General features: G+C 38.3%; 2 protein-coding genes across 6 annotated transcripts in view; one reads left to right on the forward strand and one right to left on the reverse strand.

The window, feature by feature from the left end:
- The first annotated feature begins 774 nt into the window (after positions 1–774).
- degs2 (delta(4)-desaturase, sphingolipid 2) lies at positions 775–9,081 on the forward strand. Its single transcript, XM_008400021.3, has 3 exons — positions 775–929; positions 5,756–6,498; positions 8,022–9,081. The coding sequence occupies exons 1-3, from the start codon at positions 848–850 to the stop codon at positions 8,163–8,165; spliced, it is 969 nt and encodes a 322-aa protein (XP_008398243.1). The 5' UTR covers positions 775–847; the 3' UTR covers positions 8,166–9,081.
- Positions 9,082–9,957: 876 nt separating this feature from the next.
- Positions 9,958–21,517, reverse strand: part of evla (Enah/Vasp-like a) — a 45,305-nt gene continuing 33,745 nt past the window's right edge. For 4 of the 5 annotated variants that reach the window (XM_008400019.3, XM_008400017.3, XM_008400016.3 and 1 more), the window contains 10 exons: positions 21,027–21,088; positions 18,788–19,657; positions 16,359–16,603; positions 15,167–15,282; positions 15,050–15,077; positions 13,978–14,020; positions 12,852–12,912; positions 12,713–12,770; positions 12,578–12,635; positions 9,958–11,328 (listed from right to left, as the gene is read on the reverse strand). In XM_008400019.3, coding sequence (XP_008398241.1) covers positions 11,291–11,328; positions 12,578–12,635; positions 12,713–12,770; positions 12,852–12,912; positions 13,978–14,020; positions 15,050–15,077; positions 15,167–15,282; positions 16,359–16,603; positions 18,788–19,657; positions 21,027–21,088 — 1,579 coding nt within the window. In that variant the 3' untranslated portion in view covers positions 9,958–11,290. The remainder of the gene's footprint in view (positions 11,329–12,577; positions 12,636–12,712; positions 12,771–12,851; positions 12,913–13,977; positions 14,021–15,049; positions 15,078–15,166; positions 15,283–16,358; positions 16,604–18,787; positions 19,658–21,026; positions 21,089–21,517) is intronic. The other variant, XM_017302550.2, reaches the window with a different exon arrangement.

Here is a 21,517-nt window from a genome sequence, read left to right on the forward strand (position 1 = left end):
AGAATAAATTATTTGAGTTTCTACAAAAATGAATGAAAATATTTTGAAATGACCTTGAAACTGATGAGATTTAGAATGAATATACACTGCAAAACAATCTTACCAAGTATTTTTGTATAGTTTAAGTGCAAATATTACACTAACTTACTTACAAGTTACTTTTCAGCAAGATATATAGGAGCTTCTTTTGAAGTCAATTTCTTTAAAAAAATATATATTTTCACTGGGAGATTGTTTCGTTTATAAAAAGGGGAAATGTCTTTTTGCCAGTGAAACTATTACTTTCTCATCAATATTAAGGAATAAATTACTTAAAATAAGGTTATTTGGTTTGCTGAAGAGTTAGTTTGGTGCTACAAGATATTTGCACAAAAATACTTGTTAAAATTGTGTGTTTTTCACTAGAGATGGCATTTTACACTGCAAAAAGTTGTTTTTCTGTTTATCTATTAAACTAACTAGTTCTTTCATTTCATAAATGTGAACTTTCCTCTATTTAATAAATGAATGAAAGACGAAAATGAAGAAAAACGGATAAAAAAATCTCAATCCATAAAGGCGCCAAAGGCGTATTTCTATAGATTTTGACCGTTAGTTAGATATACAAAAACAAACACAAAACTTTTTTAACTCGCAGTAAAATGTATTGATGATAAACATCAGAAATAAGCTTATATTTACACTTTACAAGTGTGCCGCCTACTCCCGTCGCGCCGGCGTCCTAATGAGGCGGAGCCCTTGGCAACCTGCTCTTGTGGGTGTGCCCCGATACTGCCAGAGTTTTGATGACACACTGAACTCAGCAACGCCAGATTCCTCACACCGGGAGAGGAGAGCGACCAGAGCCATGGGGAAGACAGGTGGCAGAGCCGACTTTGAGTGGGTCTACACCGACCAGCCGCACACCGCCCGCAGGAAGGAAATCCTGGGTGAGACCACAAACTTTTCACTCATTTTCATTCCTTAGCTGACTCTTGGATTCATATTGTTCTTCAGTTTACTCTGCTTATAAAAACACATCCGGTTAAACCTGTTTACTAGCTGTTGCTTAACGGACCAGCTACCCGCAACGGATGGGTAAAAATGATGTAACCACACAGATTAAATCTTTTGAGTAAAAAAAATAAAGATTTAAATGTGTTTGAATTACTTTGAATCTGATTAATTTGATCTTGTAGCTAGTGTTGTATCTATTTATTTACGAAATTGTGTAAAATTGTTGTGCTTTCTTTATAAAAGTAACTTTCCTGCTCTTAAATATTCAATTTGGGACAAAAATAAAATAAAATAAAGAGTAAAAACTCCCCAACCTGTAATCTCTTTATGGCTCAAGGCTCATTTGTGGGCTTGGTCTGCGGTTAGATGTACAAATACAAACACGCCAAGTTTACAGCTAGCAGTAAAATACGCATTCAGGAACTAATGAAATGATGATAAAAAAAAAGTAGAAATGACCAGTTTATGCTCTGCAGCTTCACCTTTTAAACGTTTTTCCGGTGCAAAAAATATATATAATATGCCACAGGGCGCCACAATACGGCTGAATAATTATTTATAGTCGATAATTTCTGTGTTTAATAGCTTTTTGTGTGTTGAAATCCCCGGTGGAGAACCTATAAAATGCTAAATCATTTTGTTTTCTTTGCATAAGTAACTGTCCTCCTTTTAAATGTTTAATTGAGCAAGAAAAAAGCGGTAAACTCCCCAGTCCAAACACCATGTACAGCTGGAGGCTTATTTGTAGGCTTGGCCTGTGGTTAGAGATACAAAGAAAAACTTTATAACCATCAGTAACATAAGAATTCAGGAACAATCACAAGAACTCAATTTATTACTGCAGCAGAATAACCAGTTTATTCTCTGCTGACTCATGTGCTTAAACGGTTTTTTCTGTTTAAGCCTCCTGTTCACATGAGATGCTAATTCGTGAATATGGTGCATTAAAAGGGCGCTGTGCTGGAGGGGGCGCCAAAATCTGATGGAATAATTATTTTTAGTGGACATTTTTTTATTTATTTAACAGCTCCGAGCAAAAAGACTGTCTCCGTTAGGGCGCCATGCTAGTAGGGGCGCCAAAACATGGCGGAGTAATTATGTCTAATTGGCTTTTTCTGCGCTCAGCAGCTGTCTGTGCATTGAAAACCTGTAATATGTTAAATTGTTGTGGTGCAAATAGAAACACACGCACACAAAACCTTTATAGCGATCAGAATTCAGGAACAATCACAAGAACTATATAAACTGTATTAATGCTGTAGAAATAACCAGTTTATGCTCCGTAAACTCATGTGTTTACAGAACTGTCTTTAATTTCACAGGAAGCTGCAAATGTTTAATCTGGCGCAAAAAGTGGGTTTGCATTATACGGGCGCCGTGCTCGAGGGGGCGCCACTTTTTTATATTTAGCAGCTGCGCATTGAAAACCTCCCCAGTGAGCTCATATAACGTGTCTGTACAGAAACTACTAAATTCTCTTAAAATGAACAACTTTAAGTTAAACTGTCTCCTGGTTTTCTCTTGCTGCAGCATTTCCTGCTTTAAATTCAGCCTCTGCTCATATTCCTCTCCGACTGGAAGTTGGAAGTGTTGATACTCAGTAATGAAAGGAATGTTGTAATTCAGGCTTTGGCACTTTTTGTTTTTCAGCTTCTTCTTTTTTCCTGTCTTGTAAATGTTCTGTCCTTTGCGGCGCCGCGGGCTTCTTGGCGCATTGTCGTCTCATGATGACGCAGCGTGAGACTTTTAGTGGGGAGGGAGTAAATCCTTACACACCTATTTCTACTCGATTTAGACGCCATTCGTTTATTTATTTATTTATAATAAACAAACGGGTCTTAAATATGATATTCAGCGCCGCGTTTGATTCGCGTATCAATAATTAAAAGCGCAGGTTAACAACCTGCTGACGTTTATTTGATCCTGGTTTTGTCCAGCTGTTGCTTTGGTCGCTCTGCTGTGAAATTAGCACCTCCAAGGTGTTTTTGTCTCTTTTTTTATACCTCCAAGCCATTAATTATTAAAGATGTTTAGTTGTAATTATGGTATCTAATCCCCAAGCGCGCGTGGCGAGGAGTTTTCTCATTCTTCCACTTGCGTGCAAGGTGATGCATGAACAGAGCTCCCATTTATCCCAACTCACACGGAAACCGTTTTTATCTTCATGCTCGCTCAAAGGTCATCTATGACCATCCAATGAGGTCACAAAATGAATGACTGTCTGTCTGTTTACCGAATGTCGTCAGATAAGTTTCCAGTTTAAATCGGAGTTTGAAGCTTTAAAGAATCATCTGAAATATTAAAGTAAATGATTTTTCTCTGACGTGGTGAAATCCGATAATAACCTCAGTGTGTGTGTGTGTGTGTGTGTGTGTGTGTGTGTGTGTGTGTGTGTGTGTGTGTGTGCGCGCGCGCGCAAAGCCATTAGGCCGTTTAAACAGCCTTTTATGGCGGCTGGTTATTCATTTATCTTTATTCCTCGCTGATGTCAACACTTTTAAAAAGGACTCTAAACTGAAACTAAATGTCACATGTCTTATAAAAACTCCCGTCATGCAACAGATTTTGTTCATTTATCGTTTTCTGTGAATCATCGGGGAGGTTTTACTTGGACTCCGACTAAGGATTACTTAATCTGTCGATTATTTTGACGATTAACTGATTAATCAGATTCTTAAAAAATGGTACATTCTGCAGATTTTTCATTTAAAGCTTCTTATACAATATTAGAACTACATAAAAATAAGTTTATTTCGTTTTTGAATAAAAAAAATAAAAATGTTTTAGTTAAAAATGTAACAATGTAGCATTCGTTTCATCATTTATAGCAAATGATGCATCTGCAGCTAAAAACATCAAAATATGAAAAGCTCAAATCTTTCTGCGTGACTTAAAATCAATAGAGTGACTAATAAATAAAACAGCACAACAAAAGGTACTAAATAGATTTCTTTCTAATAATTTGAACCAAGTGAAGCTAAAACTATCCCACTTGAGTTTTGAGTAAAACATATTTACAAACTTTTTCTTAAATTCATCGTAACTGTTTATATTTTCTGTGTGGTTTTTACATAATTATTGCTCTGAATGTGTTGTTCTTTCAGCAAATAGCCTTTTTTGAGTCGATACATTCCGGTTAATCGATTACTAAATTCACTGACTATTATTTCAGTAATCGATTAATCATGATTAATCCGATTAATCACAATTAATCCGATTAATCGTTTCATTCCTATCTCTTATGTATTTAATATTAACTGAAAACAGAGGGTTTGGTCCACAACAATAGAAGAATGTAGAGAAAGAATTGGAAACAAATCCTTTATTTACCAGTTTAACTTTGCATAGAGTCGTCAAACTGGGAAACAATAAACAAACCAGGAGCCTTAATTTGCATCATGCGAAGGCGTTCCCTGACTCCACTGCGCCACACTTCTGACTCTTGTTGTTGTTTCTTCAGGGTGTGGTCAGTCAGTACAACAGATCCAAACTTGTTTGCCCCAACGAGCGGATTATATTCCATGAAGCAATCCCAATTATTCCTTTTGTCAGTGGATTTTCCTAACGGCTACAGTTGAACTATGTTATGTCCTTCAGCAAAACAACACCTCTGCCAATTAAGCTGAGTTTTGCCAGCAGGATTTTCCCAGGAGAAGGCCGGGCACCTTGCAATATGGGCTGCTTTGAAATTGACTTAATTAATCCCAGAGCTGCAGCGATGACCAACAAATTATTTTCTTTGCATCAGGAATTTATACCTTTTGGATTTCTTCTGTTTTTCTGTAAATGCTTTTCCACGTCACTATTTCAGCCCTTTATCAGCGAGATATTTTCACATAATTTGAACCGAGTGAAGCTAAAACTATGCCACTTGAGTCGTTTCCGCAAATTGCCTTGTTTTGAGTCTATATCCTCCAGTTAATGATTAATCAATTACTAAATTTGTTGACAATTATTTCAAAAATTGATTAATCGAGATGAATCGGATTAATCATGATGGAATCAATTATTTCATCAGCTAAATCGATTAACTCACTAATATTTAGACATCAGGAGGTGCTGAACAGGAGATAATTTTTCACAGAATTTGAAACAAGTGAAGCTACAACTATACGCTTTAGTTTTGGATAGAACATATTTACAGAAAAAGATTTTAACCTTAAATGCTAAATTTATATATTTCTGTACAGTTTTAATTATCCATCCATCCATCCATCCATTTTCTTGCACCCTTTTTCCCTCAGTGGGGTCAGGAGGGGTGCTGGTGCCCATCTCCAGCCAACGTTTCGGGCGAGAGGCGGGGTCACCCTGGACAGGTCGCCAGTCTGTCGCAGGGCAACACAGAGACACACAGGACACACAACCATGCACACACACACTCACAGCTAGGGGCAATTTGGAGAGGCCAATTAACCTGACAGTCATGTTTTTGGACTGTGGGAGGAAACTGGAGTACCCGGAGAAAACCCACGCATGCAGGGAGAACATGCAAACTCCATGCAGAAAAATCCCGGGCCAGGAATCGAACCCAGAACCTTCTTGCTGCAAGGCAACAGCTCTACCAACTGCGCCACTGTGCAGCCCCAGTTTTAATTACTGCTCTCAATATGTTGATCTTTAAAAAAAAAGGCTTTTTTTTAAAGTTTTCAACAAACTGAGTTGGTTAAAGCTTATTTGAACAATTGATTAATCATGATTAATTTGATTAATCATTTGGAGCGGTAGTCCTTACTCTTCCTTTCTGTGTTTCTCTTTTCAGCCAAATATCCAGAAATCAAGACCCTGATGGGTCCAGACCCCCAGCTGAAGTGGGTTGTGTCCGGCTTGGTTCTGATCCAACTTGTCGCCTGCTACCTGGTCCACGACCTCTCCTGGAAGTGGGTCTTCTTCTGGGCCTACGGCTTTGGCGGGTGCATCAACCACTCACTGACTCTGGCCATTCATGACATTTCTCACAACGTGGCTTTCGGGAACAAGCTTGCGAAGTGGAACCGCTGGTTTGCCATGTGGGCCAACTTGCCCATCGGGCTTCCCTACTCCGCCTCCTTCAAGAAGTACCACATCGACCACCACCGGTACCTGGGCGGCGACCAGCTGGATGTGGACATCCCAACAGACTGGGAGGGATGGTTCTTCTGCACGCCGGCTAGGAAGGTCCTCTGGCTCTTTCTGCAGCCGTTTTTCTACGCCTTGAGGCCGCTGGTGGTCAACCCCAAACCGGTGGGTCCGATGGAGATCCAGAACACAGTGGTGCAGCTCCTAGCAGACGCCGTCATCTTCTACTTCTGGGGGGTAAAGCCGATTGTTTACCTCATTGCTGGATCCATTTTGTGCCTGGGGATCCATCCGTTCTCTGGACACTTCATAGCGGAGCATTACATGTTTCTGAAGGGACACGAGACGTATTCGTACTACGGGCCGCTGAACTTCCTCACCTTCAATGTTGGATACCACATGGAGCACCATGACTTCCCCAGCATACCTGGCAGTAAACTACCTCAGGTGAGTCTCTGACTAATCATCCTTATGACCACAGCAGCTGAACTTTGGACTCCACTCATATTTTCCAACGCAGATATTAACCGAATCGTAGCGAGGGAGCACAATGTGACGGTTTATGAGTCGCAAATATTGTCTTAACTTTTCTCTGCAACTTCTACACTGCAAAAACACAAAATCTCACTGAATATTTTTGGTCTCAATTTTGGTGCAAATATCTCGGTACACTCTAAATAATTAAAACTGGCCTACAGTAACTTTTAAGTAAAACACAGGAGCCTGTTTTAAGTAAATAACTCCTCAATATGAACAGTACTACATCCACTTACAACAACACATTTCCCTTGTGTTTTAAGTGAAATAATCAGCCAGTGGAACTAGAACTGGGTTGCTAGGCGATGGGCTTGGCTTGGCTGTGGTTGCTAGGTAACGGCACAGTGCCCTTCATTTTGAAACGAGTGTAATATTCTACCAGTGGAACCAGGATTAATATCGACTTTTTCATCAATATTAATGAATAATTTACTTAAAATAAGCTTCTATATCTTGTTACTTATAAGTTATGTTTGTCTTATTTTAAGTGTACTAAGATATTTGCACTAAAAAATAGATTAAAAAGTACTGGGTAATACTTTATTCAAAATGTCTTCCTCTTCCAGTGTTAAATGTTGGACAGAAACGATAGCTTATTTGTCTTTGAGAGGATTTACTTGCATTATTATTCCTCTGCAATTATATTACTTGAAAATGTTAAAACTATATTATTGTTTGTCACAATAACTTCTGGGATAATTTCTCATCAACTTCAGTGTTTCAGATACTTTGATTAGGACATTCTGAAACCTTATTTTTTGGATCATTGTCCTGCTGGAGAATCAAACTCAGCAGATATTCAGCTTCAGGGTTTGCAGGTCCTTAAAATCCTTGAAAATACTTGAAGTTTCAATTAGGTGTTTCAAGGTTTGGAAAGTGCTTGATTTCTGTACAATATCCTTGAAAGTATTTGATTTTCAAACTGCGCAGTTTTGTAATAAAAATAAATCTAACGTTTGATTAAAAGCTTAAATTTGGAAAATTCTATTTACAATTTTACATAAAAATATTTTTTGTCACATTTTGAAGCTAAATCAGACTAAAATTTCACAAAAACTATTTCTATTTGCTAAATGCCAGGAAACCGAGCATTATTATTATTATTATTATTATTATTATTATTATTATTATAACAGTAAAAAATGAGAAGTTTTAAGTTTATTTGTGTTATTTTTTATCTCCAAAGTGTTAGAAAACTCATCTTGAAAATGCTTGAATTTTAAAGCAGGAAAAGTGAACAAACCCTGAATTTGAAACGGTCCAATGTGAACTTTTCTCCCTTTGAAGAAGTAAATCATCATGTGAAAACATAGTTTTATTTGCTCAGGTTCTCTGAAATTAATCTAATGTTCAGAAGCAGCAGCTTTATCGAACATCTGCAGTTAAAATGTTGGATGTTTGATGTGTTTTCTAAACTGTTCTTGTTTTTTCAGGTGAAAAAGATCGCAGCGGAGTATTACGACTCGCTGCCGCAGCACAACTCCTGGTTCCAGGTGCTGTGGGACTTTGTGTTCGACGAAAACATCAGCCCTTACGCCAGAATCAAGCGGGAGTACAAGCTAAGCAAGCTGGAATAGATTACTAGTGATATTTATACAGAAAAGTTAAATAAAACTGTTATACTGCTACTTGCACTGCAAAAACACAAAATCCTACAGCGCATTTTAGTCCAGTTTCTAGTGCAAATGTCTCAGTTCACTTGAAATAAGATAAAACTAACTTACAAGTAAATGTTCAGCAAGATATAGAAGCTTGTTTTAAGTTAATTATTTCTTAATATTGATGAATAAGTACCAGGTCCACTGGCAGATTATTTTACTTATAAAATGAGAAAAAGTCTCATCAGTAAAATAATCTGCCAGTGAAACTTATTAATCAGAATTAAGGAATTATTCACATCTTGCTAAAAAGATTCCAAAAATACTTGGTAGTATTTTGTGTTTTTACAGTGCAGTTGACCTTTTTGATGCAGTCGCTGAAAGCAACGTTTTTACTCCTGCTGTTTTGTAAAAGTTGATTTGTTTATAGTCGTCGTGTCTCAGATGAAGGTCACACACATTGTCAGAGTTTCTCCTGAAAGATCAGATTATTAATCCCTCCACAGTGGAGCAGATTATTGTCGTTGGGCAGAACGGAGCTGAAGAGGAACGCAGCGTTGATACTTTGAGTTAAGAGGAGCTTTTCTTCAGTGACGCTTCGTTTTGCTGTAAATCATAAAAATCTGACTGGAGCCACAAAACCAAACATGAAAAAACATTAATCCATCAGGATTACAGTTTTCTGGTTGTATTTTTATTTTTCATAAAGTATTCCATCTGTTTTTTTAACCAAGAGTCTATATATTGTTTTATTAATATTAATAAATGTGTTTGTGACGATGTGTTATTGTGTTTTGACTGATTTGTGAAACGATGAATCTGTCGTCTGAAATGTCAACATGTAAAAACGTAAATTGTAAATTGATATTCTGGAATAAATGTTTTGTCCCTCGTTTTAATGTTTCTTTTCTTGTCCACTCAGAGCGAAGCTTCGTTTTTATTTCTAATTCATGGTTTTATTTTTTGGGATCGAGTTTCTTTGACGAATATCGAGCGACTTTTCACGTTTCTGATCATCTTTATTGATTTTTTAAACGTATAGAGTAAATTCTGATTACAGCTTTTAAAACCGAGGTCTGCAGTTTTACACTGCAAAAACACAAAATAAGGTATTTTTGTCTTGTTTCCAGTGAAAATATCTCAGTTCACAAAACTAACTTTGAAGAAACTTTCAGGAAAATACAGCAGCTAAAAACATTTTAATCTTCCAATGTAACAAGAACTTTTCCATCAATATTAAGGAATTATTTACTAAAGATCATTGTAAGTTACTTTTATTTCAAATGTAATAAGATATTTGGACCACAAAATTTGATAGGATTTTGTGGTTTTGCAGTGCATTATTGAAATCCACTCATTGTGGCTAAATAATAAAATATAAAGTAATAATGCACTGCAAAAACACAATCTAACCAAGTATGGTTTCTAGTGCAAATAACATATTACACTGAAAACAAGACAAAACTAACTTTTCAGCAAGATGTATCGCTTTTTTAAAGTCATAATTACTTGATGATGATGAAAAAAGTTCTAATTCCATATTTTTTCACTTACAATATGGGAAAAATGTCTTATAAGTTAAATATAAGAAGACATTTTGAAAGTGGAACTTAAAAAAACATTAAGGACAAAAACTTCTTGCTGAAAAGTGTAAATTAGTTGTCTTAAAGTGTACTGAGATATTTACAGAAGAAACAGATATTTTTCAGTGTGTGTAATTATATGTGTGTGTGTGTGTGAAAGTGTCTAAATATACACAAACTGACTGAGATTTAGTTTGAATTGGAATAAATTTACTTCCAGCTTTTAAATTTGAGTGCGGACAGAAACGTTAAACCTCCGTTTCACTCGGCTGCAGATAAAAACGCTTCGTTTTCACCCACATCATCACAGTCAACATCTGACCTACAGCAACACGGGGAACCTTCGCAGAAACAAACGTACCACCATTTATATAGATTTTAATTAAGTCTGGAACCAAATAGAAAACAAATATAGACGGAGGGAGGTTCATGCATACTGGGAGGTTCACAAAGCGAAGGGTGACCAGGAGAGAAAACCCGGTTCCACATGGAGGAGGAGAAACACGGCGGCACATTTACACCATCAGGCTGCTTCAGTGAGCGATTCCCAACGTTTCCTCAGCCGTACTGCAGCCGCGCACTGCAAAACATCAACCTTACCAAGGATTTTTATACTGCAAATACGATAAGTGACTTTATACTGGTAGATTATTTGAACAAATGTTTTGTTCCAAGTGAAATGATCTGCCAGTGGAACCAGAATTTATCAATAAAGGAATTAATTGTTTAAAACAAGCTGCTATATCTTCATGAAAAGTTACTTGTAAGTTAATTATATTTTAAGTTTACTAAGATATTTGCACTAGAAACTAGACAAAAATACTTGGTAAGATTTAGTGTTTTTGCAGTGTAAGCAGGCTGCACTTCTAAATGTTGTGAGATTAGAGGTAATTTTCATCTCTGGAGAGAAAAGATTAGACGTACAACAGCAGTATGAGCAAAGTTATAAAAACACTTTTTGTTTTATATACGCCGTTTAAGGGCGAGCGTGTCTGCGTCTGCAGCTTCGCCCGCTTTGTGCTTGTTCTCATGAAATGTTCAGGGAGAAAAACGAACCGAAAGCGACCATAGAAAATATAAAAGCAGACAGAAATGGTGTGCAAGATTCCTTTGTCCTTCTCTAATACCAAGTAATACTCATTGTCATCGACAGCATCATCATTATCACCACAGATTTAAATAATAAAACAGTAAAAACTTAGAAAACAAAAATATTTTCTTCATAAGACTCAACAGAGACAAAAAAAAGCTGCAACACTGGGCTGACTGAGTCTAGGTGCACAGAGAGGACCACAACACCGAACTCAGTACAAACGTCTCTTCTAGTCCAAGTTTCCTCCTTTCCTTAAATTAATCACTTTTCCGTCTTCCCCGTTTCCTTTTTGCTGTCCAGCAGACTTAAATGTTGCCGCAACGTCTCTGCAACAGAAACATTGAGAGAACATTCCCCGGTCCTCGTGTCTGTGCATCTGCGCGTCCGTCCTCCGTCTGCCGCGTCTTCGTCCATCTGGCGGGACGGGATTAGGATGTACTGATTCTGCCGATTTCATGTCTGATGGCTGCAAGAAACCAAACGGAGAGAAACTGAAGCAGCTGCTCTGACTGACAGGTTGGACGAGTTTGAGAGAAATCAAGCTCTGGAGGCGGTACACTGCAAAAACAGAAAGTCTTACCAGGTAATTTTAGTCTAGTTTATAATGCAACTAGCCTAGTGTACTTGAAATGGGACAAAACTACCCAAAAATGCAGACATTTTTATATTAAGACATTTCCTAGAAGAAAACACTCAGAAATTTTGAGATTAATTCTTGAAATTTTCAAAAAACAAATTTTTAATTTCTGAGTTTGAAAAGCCGAAAATTTGCTAGAAAAAAACCCTTCAAATTTGATATTCATATCAAAAATTTTCTAAAAAAAAATATCCATGAAAATTTCTGAGTTTTAAAAACTGAAAATGCAAAAAAAAAAAAAAATCCCTTAAATTTTGATTATCACAAATTTTCACTAAAAGAACTTGGAAATATCAGTTTGAAAATTTGAAATTTTCTAGGAAAAAAATCCCTGAACTTTTGAGATTTATCTCAGAAATTTTCTACAAATGAAGAAAAAAAATATTTCTGAGTTTGAAAAGAGGAAACAGAATTTTTGAGGTTAATCTCAAAATCTTTTTGTTTTCACAACATTTCTTTTTTTTTAAATTTCTGAGTTAAAAATTTTGACTTTTGGAAATTATCTGCGTTTCAAAAGTTGAACATTTTCAACTTTGGAAACTCATAAATTTAAAATTTTTAATAGAAACTTAAAGATTTATCTCAAGAGTTCAGAGTTTTTTCCAGCAAATTTTTGACTTTTCAAACTCAGAAATGTCCAAATTTTTCTAGAAAATCTGAGTTTCTTGGTGAAAATAGTATCTTTTTTCTATTTTCTAATGGCCCTAAAACATTGTCTTACAAAACCAACTTTAAAGTAACTTTTCAGGAAGATACAGAAACTTGCTATAAGTGAACACTTTCTTAATATTGATAAAAAACGTACCAGTTGAACTGATTATTTTACTTTTGGCAAAACATTTTTTATATGTGAAATAATCTGCTGGTGGAACTTGTACTTTTTAAAATTATTTTTTTACCAATACTAAGGATAAAAAAACAAAAAAAAACAAGCTCCTACGTCTTGATGAAAAGTTACTTTAAAGTTAGTTTTGTCTTAGTTCAAGTGTTGTAAGATAATTGGACTAAAAATGTAGGCCAGAAATCCTTGGTAAGAGTTTGTGTTTTTGCAGTGTAAAGATTTCCGCGGTCTGCTTACCGGTAATGATTTCATCTTTCACCTTGTGTAGCTCGCGCACAACTTCATCCAAAATTTCCTACAAACAAACAAAAACTCCACGCGTGAGCTCATTTTCCATCCCCCAGTAAACCCAGCTGGTTCTGATCGGATCACCTGTTTCATCCTGTCGAATTCAGTGTCGGCTTCACTGGCGCTGCCGATGGGTCTCACTCTGGAACACAAACCGACACCAGGCAGAATTTACGGTCCGCCGCTCATTAGCTGGTTTCATTTTCAGGATGAATTTGCTCACCTGGACACCAGCGAGGACTTCTCTGCAGAGTTGGACCGCTCCCACGGCTTCTTCAGAGCATCTGTGGAAATACGCAAAAACTAAATTAGCATCGGAACAAATGCTGATTGTAAAATAAATATACTTTGTTTTATAAAGGGTTGAAACTGAATGGAGAACTTCATGGTTGGGACTTAAAAAAGTTTATTTCAGAGCTAATATTCTCTTTTCTTTATTATTAGTTCTAAACATTCAAGAAATTGTTTATTATAAGCAAATATATTACACTTTAAGGGTAAAAACTGTTTTATGTTTGTATACAGGTGTGTGCACTGCAAAAACTGAAAATCTTACCAAGTATTTTTGGTTAATTTTAATGTAAATAAAATTACAGTTCACTTTAAACATGATAAAACTTTTCAGCAAGATATAGATAATTTAAAGTAAATAATTCCTTAATATTGATAAAAAAAAAAAAAACTAGATTATTTTCACTTGTAGCAAGGCATACAAGTGAAATATCTGCCAGAGGAACTAGTTCTTTTCCATCAACATTAAGGAATTATTGACTCAAAACAAGCCAGATATTTAGATATTTAGTTATTTGCACTACATAAATCATAAATACTTTGTAAAACGTTGTGTTTTTGCAGTGCATGCATGTGAAATCTCACACAGAAGTGCACAGTTGGTGAAAGCATGTAAATAATAATCAGGGATGAAGGCATTCCCTGCTGAGGTCGGTTTTGTTGGCTGTGCCATGAAAGCAGAGGAAACCAGTGCATGCTGGGAAAGAACAGAACCAACCCTGGTACCAGTCCATTTAATCTGGTTCCAGTTACCGTTTCTTTTATTATTTCAAATTATCCACTTCAGGCTTCATAAAAAACACTAATCAAGCCTGACTAAGCTAACGTGAGCTACGCTTATTTTTTATTTTATGACAAATTTGACGTAATCAGAACCTTTCTAATCACGTTTCTCGTTAAATCCACCAGTTTGTTTATTTGAGATGAAATCATCTGAGGAATTAATACAACATCTGGAAAATGTTTTCTTTGTAACCTTGAGCTCAAAATATGAAAATAAGACTGATGCATTGGATATTCATAACCCAGTTAGGCTGGACGCTGGGCGCTATCCGTACCTGTGGAGTTCTGTTGACCCGGCCCTCGACCACCTGAATCATCCTGTAAAAAATAAATATGTGATTCTAATTAAAATATTGCTTTTCTAAGAAGAAGATGACAGCGGTTCTGATATTTTGATCGCTTAGTTCACCAAATAATTGGCTATTTCATCTAAATCTTTCACATGTGGAAACAAGAGTCTGACATGGCATAGAAACAACTTTTAGCCACTGAAAAATTAAAGATGGCGGCTGTTTTTCAAGATGGCCACCATGATTGTCATACTGATATTGACAATACTTATTACAGATTAATACTTTTGTTGTCAAATCATACATAACTGGACCCATAGTAATCATATTTACTGATATTTAATTTTTTACAAAATGGCCACCATGGTTATTACTGAAAATTATTCCTTTAAGTAAAATTATATGAATGTGTTTGGTGTCAAATCATAACCTGCATATTTTGAACCGTAGAAATTATATTTATTTTCTTGATATTGTTTGCTTTTTCAAGATGGTTGACATGGAGAATATGTTTGCACCAAAAATGTAGCTAGCTTTGGCTAACCAAACTGAGTTCCGCATATTGGCCACCATCCATATTAAAAAATAGCATAGTTAACACTAAACTGCTAAAAATCTAAAAAAAAAACACCAAAAACTAAACTAATAAACACATAAAACTATACCAGAAGCTAACGCTACACACATAAAAATATGAATGGAAGCTAACGCTAACCATGAAGATCGTTGTCTTCAGCTACTTCCAGTTGTGTGAAACTTATAAAAGTCATGACTATATCACTATATAACTGGTTACTTTAGTTGTCTGAATAGGATGACCAAAGAAGAAAACATGTATGTAAAATAAAGTTAACTAAAGTTATGAAAACGGAGAACATTTTACGGCAATAACTGGTTAAAAAGGCTCACAAACGGCAACCATTTTGTAAAATGGCCGGAACTCGAATGGTTAAATATGACAAACATACGACCAGAGGAGTGAGCAGGCTAAAATGTACCATCTGAGCTCTTGACTATAAAGAAACTTTATAGATTTTTGTTAAAACGTGCAACTTACTTCGTCGGGTTTCTCTGAAGCTTTTCGTCTAAGAGAGAACGAAGGAAGAGCGGTTTGAACTTCAGGAATAAACAACAGTTTTCTAAACGCAGACTGTACTTCCTGTTGATGTTTTACCTGCGAGCTAGTAAGGCATTCATCTCCTGCATAAGCCCCTCTCCGCCGCCGCCGCTGCCCCCACTCGACCGATTGGAGTCACATTTACCCCCAGAGCCAGGAGGGCTGCTCTCATCCTGGAGGAAATGTTAAAACAACATGGAGGTCACCAGAGGTCACCAGGGCCACTTAGTGGAGGGAAAATGTCCCAGAACATGTGAAAATGTTGCTCCTGCGGTCTAATTAAGCAGGATTAGAAATGAAATGAATGTTTTCAGCCTTAGTTTAACCTCAGATTAGAGGGTTTTAGAGCATGAATGGCCTGTTTAAGGTCATCCCACAACATCTTAATCTGGATTTTTGTTTTAAATCCTTTGTACTGAACAATACTTGATATTAAATGTGACTTAATATGCTTCCTTGAACAAGTTAAGATGGATTCACAGGCTATACAAAACATGTACATGACATTTATTGCACAAAATCATCTTAGAAAATGAGATTTTAGTCAGTTAAGTCAGTTTGTTCAGCTCCCCCTGTTTTAGCAAATGTAGGACTCTATGTCTTTGAAAAGCATTAGTAGAGCCTCCTGCGCACGCAACAAGAATGCAGCAAGTGGTTTCTGGTTGGTGAGTCAACAAAAAAAAAAGCCAGATCAATGTACATATTTAAGAGAACGGTAAAAATGTGTTTTTCATAACTTTTGCATAACCCATATGGATTGTTTAGTTGTTTTTGTAAATCCCTATTGTTCGACTTTATTCTTGAGATAAAAGGAGCAGATAAAACATTTTTTTCTTCTTTCTGCTGCCTATCATTTTATTGATTTGTATATTTTCCTCTGTTGTATACAACCATTTTGTTTTTAATTAAACAAAACGCTTGTCTTTTCCAGCAGCCATGATGAAGCGCATACAGAGGTAAAACCAGAAGGAATTTTGTTGCTAGGAGACCGGCTGGGCTTATGGGGTTGCTAGGCAACGGCGCAGTACCTCTCGAATGTGACTTAACAATCTGGAGGTTTTTGAAAAGGCAAATTTTTTAGACACCAAAAAAACTTTAACTTATTGCCCAAAAACGGCTGGTGGTTTTTATAAGCAGTAGAAACAAATGGAAAAACAAAAACATGTAAAAAGTGAAATCTGGATAAAATGTCGACCATAAAATCACTAAAGTTTGTTAAAACATGTGTTGGTTAAACAGGAGCGCTCACTCTCTGCACTTTCCGTAGTTTGGCTCCAGCCAGAGCTGCAGCCAGTCCTGAAGGCTGGACCCCAGGCGGGCCCCCAGGAGGGCCCCCACCGGTGGGCAGTGGAGGGGGCATGGGCGGAGGCACCGCCATGGGGGGCGGTGGACCCGGCGGTGGCGGCGGCGGGGCCGGCGGGCCGGCCATGGGGGCCGGGGCCGGAGGCGGGGCCACAGAAAGCATCGCTGGGTGACCTGCAGAGACGGGGCCACCTGGACGGGGTAAAGTTACAGCTTTAGTAACGATGGACTGTTACCTCAAGAAATTTAGTAAGATACATCTAACGTACTGCGACTGTTTCAAAGTGTATTTTATTGATGTGACCTGTCCAGATGGACGGTAGCGCTAAGCTAAATCTGATGTAAAGCATCTCTTCTTTCAGTAAAAGTTAATGTGTTTACACACTGTCCCTGCAAAAATAACTAATAAAAACAAAACAAAACAGTGGCATGCTTAAAAAGCGCATGGTTGGTTGGTTCCATCTGTATTTAGGCAGAAACGTCTACATTTTGTGCTATATTAGTTAGAGGAGCAAAACAGTCAGCCAATCAGAAAGGTGAGTCTTGTAAATAACATTTCAATAAATTGTTTTAAATTATTTTTTATAACAATGATTCAAAAAAGATAGACTTTGATGAAAATTCCCCCCGCCCCTCATCCACCATGGACAATTTAACAATTTCAATGTTAGTCTGTAAATAAATATTAATGACATTTTTTAAATAATAACTTTTACACATTATATCCTAATAAAAATATATCAAATTAACTCTAATGCATCAGTATCAGTTTATTTTGTCCTTTAAGTCTGTTTGTAACTCAAAGTTGCAGCACAGGAATTTTTGCTTTTATAAATATTTATGAATCTTATTAGTTACAAATTTAATTGTTAAGAAAAATTGTCTTTCCCAATAAAATGTTTTTATTTGCAAAAAGAAAAAAAATTGCAGCAAAAAATATAAGTAAAATATCGGATTTCTGTTCATCTCTGCAGTTGTGGTTTTTATTGTCACTAATTGAAAATTGTAATTTTTTTTAATTAACCAACTCAGTTACACATTTATCTGAACTGAATCTTTTTGTTAAAATTCTGCCTTAAAGTATGTTTTAGTATTTATTCTGTTTTTAAACATTGCATATTTCTACCTTTTTGTGAATTTTCTTGCTTTAATTTCCTGTCACATTTCTGCTGTTGCACAGAAACTTCCCTCTTGTAGGACAATGAAGGACATTTCTATTATATATTCTATTATAACAGACTTACTAAGTTTATGTTTATAAAATCTTAGCATAAAATGAAACTCAGTAATTTTGGACTCAAAACTTGCCTGAAACTGATAAAGTAGCATAAAAAGCTTTTTCCTCCCAACAGATTTCTTCTATTTTTGCCTGCAGACACTCAGACCGTAGAAACTTAGAGTGAGGGTGTGGCTTAGAACTTAGAAACATTTATAAGACAGGAATTTCTTAAGTTGATGCACTGGAAAATAAAATATGTGAAACACTTAATTTTCATGCAGTTTTGTCTGTTTTTGCTCTGTACGGAAAGTTAAAACGTTGCCACCCGACGCGCATCAACTCACTGCAGCTTTGTTTTTCCATAATGTTAGTTTTTCTGTGTGGATCCATTAAACCATTAAACCCTCGTAAAGCTGAAGAGAAGTCAGTTTTTAAAAATTCACAATAGAAAAAAGTCATAATATTTTGAAAATAAAATCCTAATTTTGCCAGAATAAAGTTCTACGTGAACGAAGTCGTTAGAATAAAGTCGGAATATTACAAGATTAAAGTCCTAGTATTGCGTGAGTAGTCATTTTCTGTTCGTAATTCTATGACTTTATGCTTGTAATTTTATTTTATTTTCATTTTCTTAGTGTGGGCCTAATTCTCTGACATCATGGCCTTCGTAGCCAGTCTGTGGTTTTCCGTAGAGAAGCTGACGCCGGATGAAGCGTTTAGGTGAAACTTAAGGAGTTTGTTTACATTTTAAAACAGAACCGCATAAAGAGCGTTTTGCATCCCAAACCGGACTCTGTTTGGTCCGTTTCTCTTTCCTGTTCTGGTATGGCTCAGCCACCTTTGTTTCTGCATCAACTGGCTCTGCTCTAAGGATGACCAGCGGTGCCCTCTGCTGGATGGCGGCCAAACTACAACACTAAAGGAAGGTCTACGAGGATGTTATTAGTTAATCGATTGGGACTCATTTTATTCTAATAAACTGTTAATCAACAATCAGTCGATTAACTGTTTGCATCCCTAATCCACACACACTCCTGTTCATCCAACACACACGCACACACACACACGCACACACACACACACACACACACACACAGAATGAAAACTCCTGTCACTTCCCTGCTGAGCCACTTCCTGCTCCTCTCCTCCATACTTACTGCTGCTGGCCGCAGGGGCCGGCTGGGGGACAGGGGAGGGGGTCTTCTTGGGAGAGCCCCCGTCTGACATGGCAGTGTAAGAGGGGGGCGAGGAGGATGAGGAAGATGAGGTGATGGTGGTGGGGGTCTGGGCCTGCTGGTGGTGCTGCTGCTGGTGTTGTTGGTGCAGATGCTGCTGAGAGTGGAAGGTTAACTGGTTCTGGGGGTGATGGTTGGGGCCTGACTGGCCAATCAGAGGAGGGAGGGGGATTGCCTCGCAGTAATGCGGTGTGAGCGGGAGATGCTGGGAAAGAGGAGAGTAGGAATCGTCTGGCTGGCCGTTGGAGTGAGGGTGTGGCGGCTGACTGAGGCCCCCAACGGCGGGAGGTTCAAGGGGAGGGGGCTTCATCCTAGTGCTGACTGGTGGAAGCGGGTGAGCTACTGGGAGGACTGGCTGCGGGGGTAACCCCTGCTTCACTGGCATCATTACCGGAGGGGACGAGGAGGGTTGGGGGTACATCTGCTGCAAGTGGGAGGCAGACCAGGTGCCATGTTTGGGGGGGAGGAGGATGTCCTGCTGCTGCTGTTGTTGCTGAAGGTGGCGGGCCGCCGTGGGAGGGGATAAGGGGATCTGACGGACCTGTCGGCCCTGGGTGTTCACTCCTGCCTGGACTGGGGAAAAGGCAGAGGCGAGCGAGGTGGAGAGCTGGGAGGACAGCTGGGCTTTGTCCCTAATGGCCCCCAACTCCCTCTCCTGAGACGGAGGAGAGGAGGAGGACGCCACGCGGACGTAGGAGGGCGGCAGTGTGCTAGCTCTGAACTGTCTGTACTCGGGAGGAGTGTCTGGGTGGGTGGGAGGGGTGGACACTTTATACTGGAGGGTGGAAACGACTGCGGCGGGCAAAAGGTGGGAGAGACAGAGAGAGAGAGAGAGAGAGAGAGAGAGAGAGAGAGAGGAGATGCAGACGAAGGAGGGCAACAAACAAAGGAGAACAGAAAAGAGAAAAACGTGAGAATAATGAAAAGCAACTGAACAGTCAAGCAAGTAAGATGAGAAAAAATCAGGAGCAGTCAAAAAACAGAAGCAAACAGCAAATAAGAAAGAAGCAAAATATTGTAAAAAAGAACAAGCAGCAGAATGCAACATGACTGAGCCATGATCGGAGAGCATGTGGCATTTCCCCCCAACGGCAGCTGGAAGAAAGATGGCGGTAGAGCAGGGGAAGGGGGAGCACTGGTTTTACCATCCACATCAGGGACACAGGAGGATGTTCAAGGGTGCATTCACACCAGCCATGTTTAGTCCGCTTTAATCGAACTCTAGTTAGAATAGGAAGTCCGGTTCGTTTGATGAGGTGTGAACGTGTAATCGAACCCTGAAGTGGACCATTCAAGCCTGACCTAAGAAAACTCGGTTTCGGTTCGATTAAAGTGAACTCTGGTGCGGTTCGAATGCATAAGTGAATGCCAAGCGGACCGGAGAACGCTCCGAAAGCAGGAAGTGGACTGCAGCGCATGGCATTCTGGGTAAATACAACCAAAACAAACATGTCAGTCTAGCACTAGCAGGAGAATTGACTCGTGATCATTTGCCAAAGACAAAAGAGAAATCCTAGAACCTCTAAAATCTGACACCACTTCGTTTTTGTTTACATTTTGTGAATAAGGAAGCTGCGCTCATGTATTTTTGTGTCATTTCCTGTAGTGCTTCTTGGTGCAGCGCCACCACAGGCAAGGAGGGGAACAGTTTTTCAATGGGTTTTGTTTATTTGACTGAGGTGAAAATGTAACAAATGTTGCAATTTTGGTCCCCAATCGAACCGAGTCTATCGGACTCTCAGGTGTGAAAACACCCCAAGTCTGTAGGTGTGGCTAAAAAGCAGACATGAACATTTATATGTGTGCATGGATTAAAATAAAAAGCAGAAAGACTTGGGGAAAACTACAACAGAGCACAGCGGGAAGCCTATTGAACTCTAGGAACCTGTTTTATCCAGGAATTTCAAGTATTTCCTACAGGTGAAGTCATCTGTTTGCTTTGGAAACACAAAGAGAGCCTGACCTACTAAAGGGAAAATCAAACATGGGTGGGTAAATATTAATTAGCTCTTGTCCGGACTGTTTATTGGCAGATGGAGGGCGCTAGGAGAGTGTTTTGTTTGGATGTTTGTGCAGCGGGGATCATATGACACGTTGTGTTCGATCTCGGTGTGTGTGTTTGTTTTCACGCGGGGTGTGGGCGTGTTTGCCGGAGCCTCACCTGATCCTGATGTCCGCCGCTCCCTCTCTTTGTGCGCCTGCATCTGATGTTGCTCCATCATCCTATCAAGTGCAAGGATGTCACTGCTCTGAAGAGCTGCGTTTGTTTTTAGTAAATTAAGCTCAATGATTCATTTGACCGTCTGCCGTCAAATGAGGTTAAACAATGACTCACAAACTGATTACAAACCTGAAAAAGATGATGCATTTTATTTCAACTTGATCAACTTTTTCCTGTAATAAACCCAAAACCCTTTTTCTCATCATTTTGACCCCTTCAGCTATAACCTCCATTATCTGTTTCCTTTACAAATGTGCATAAAACTTTATTGATATTCTGCTAATGTTGAAAAAACACGTTTCATGTGCAGAGATTCCAATGTGAATCTCTGCACATAAGTTTGTCCATGTGATAAGTCATTAAAAACATGCCAAGCCGTAATCCTCCCTGTCATCGTCTTCTTCGACATTTCTGCCAGTAGTAACATCCAG

Source organism: Poecilia reticulata, chromosome 22 (genome assembly GCF_904066995.2).
Source record: "Poecilia reticulata chromosome 22, P_reticulata-male-v2, whole genome shotgun sequence".
In the NCBI taxonomy this organism is placed as follows: domain Eukaryota; kingdom Metazoa; phylum Chordata; class Actinopteri; order Cyprinodontiformes; family Poeciliidae; genus Poecilia; species Poecilia reticulata.

Coding starts and splice junctions, on each gene's coding strand:
- degs2 (XM_008400021.3), top strand. CDS start 848: ATGGGGAAGACAGGTGGCAGAGCCGACTTTGAGTGGGTCTACACCGAC. Junction 930..5,755: donor CCGCAGGAAGGAAATCCTGG/GTGAGACCACAA, acceptor TTCTCTTTTCAG/CCAAATATCCAGAAATCAAG. Junction 6,499..8,021: donor CTGGCAGTAAACTACCTCAG/GTGAGTCTCTGA, acceptor TTGTTTTTTCAG/GTGAAAAAGATCGCAGCGGA.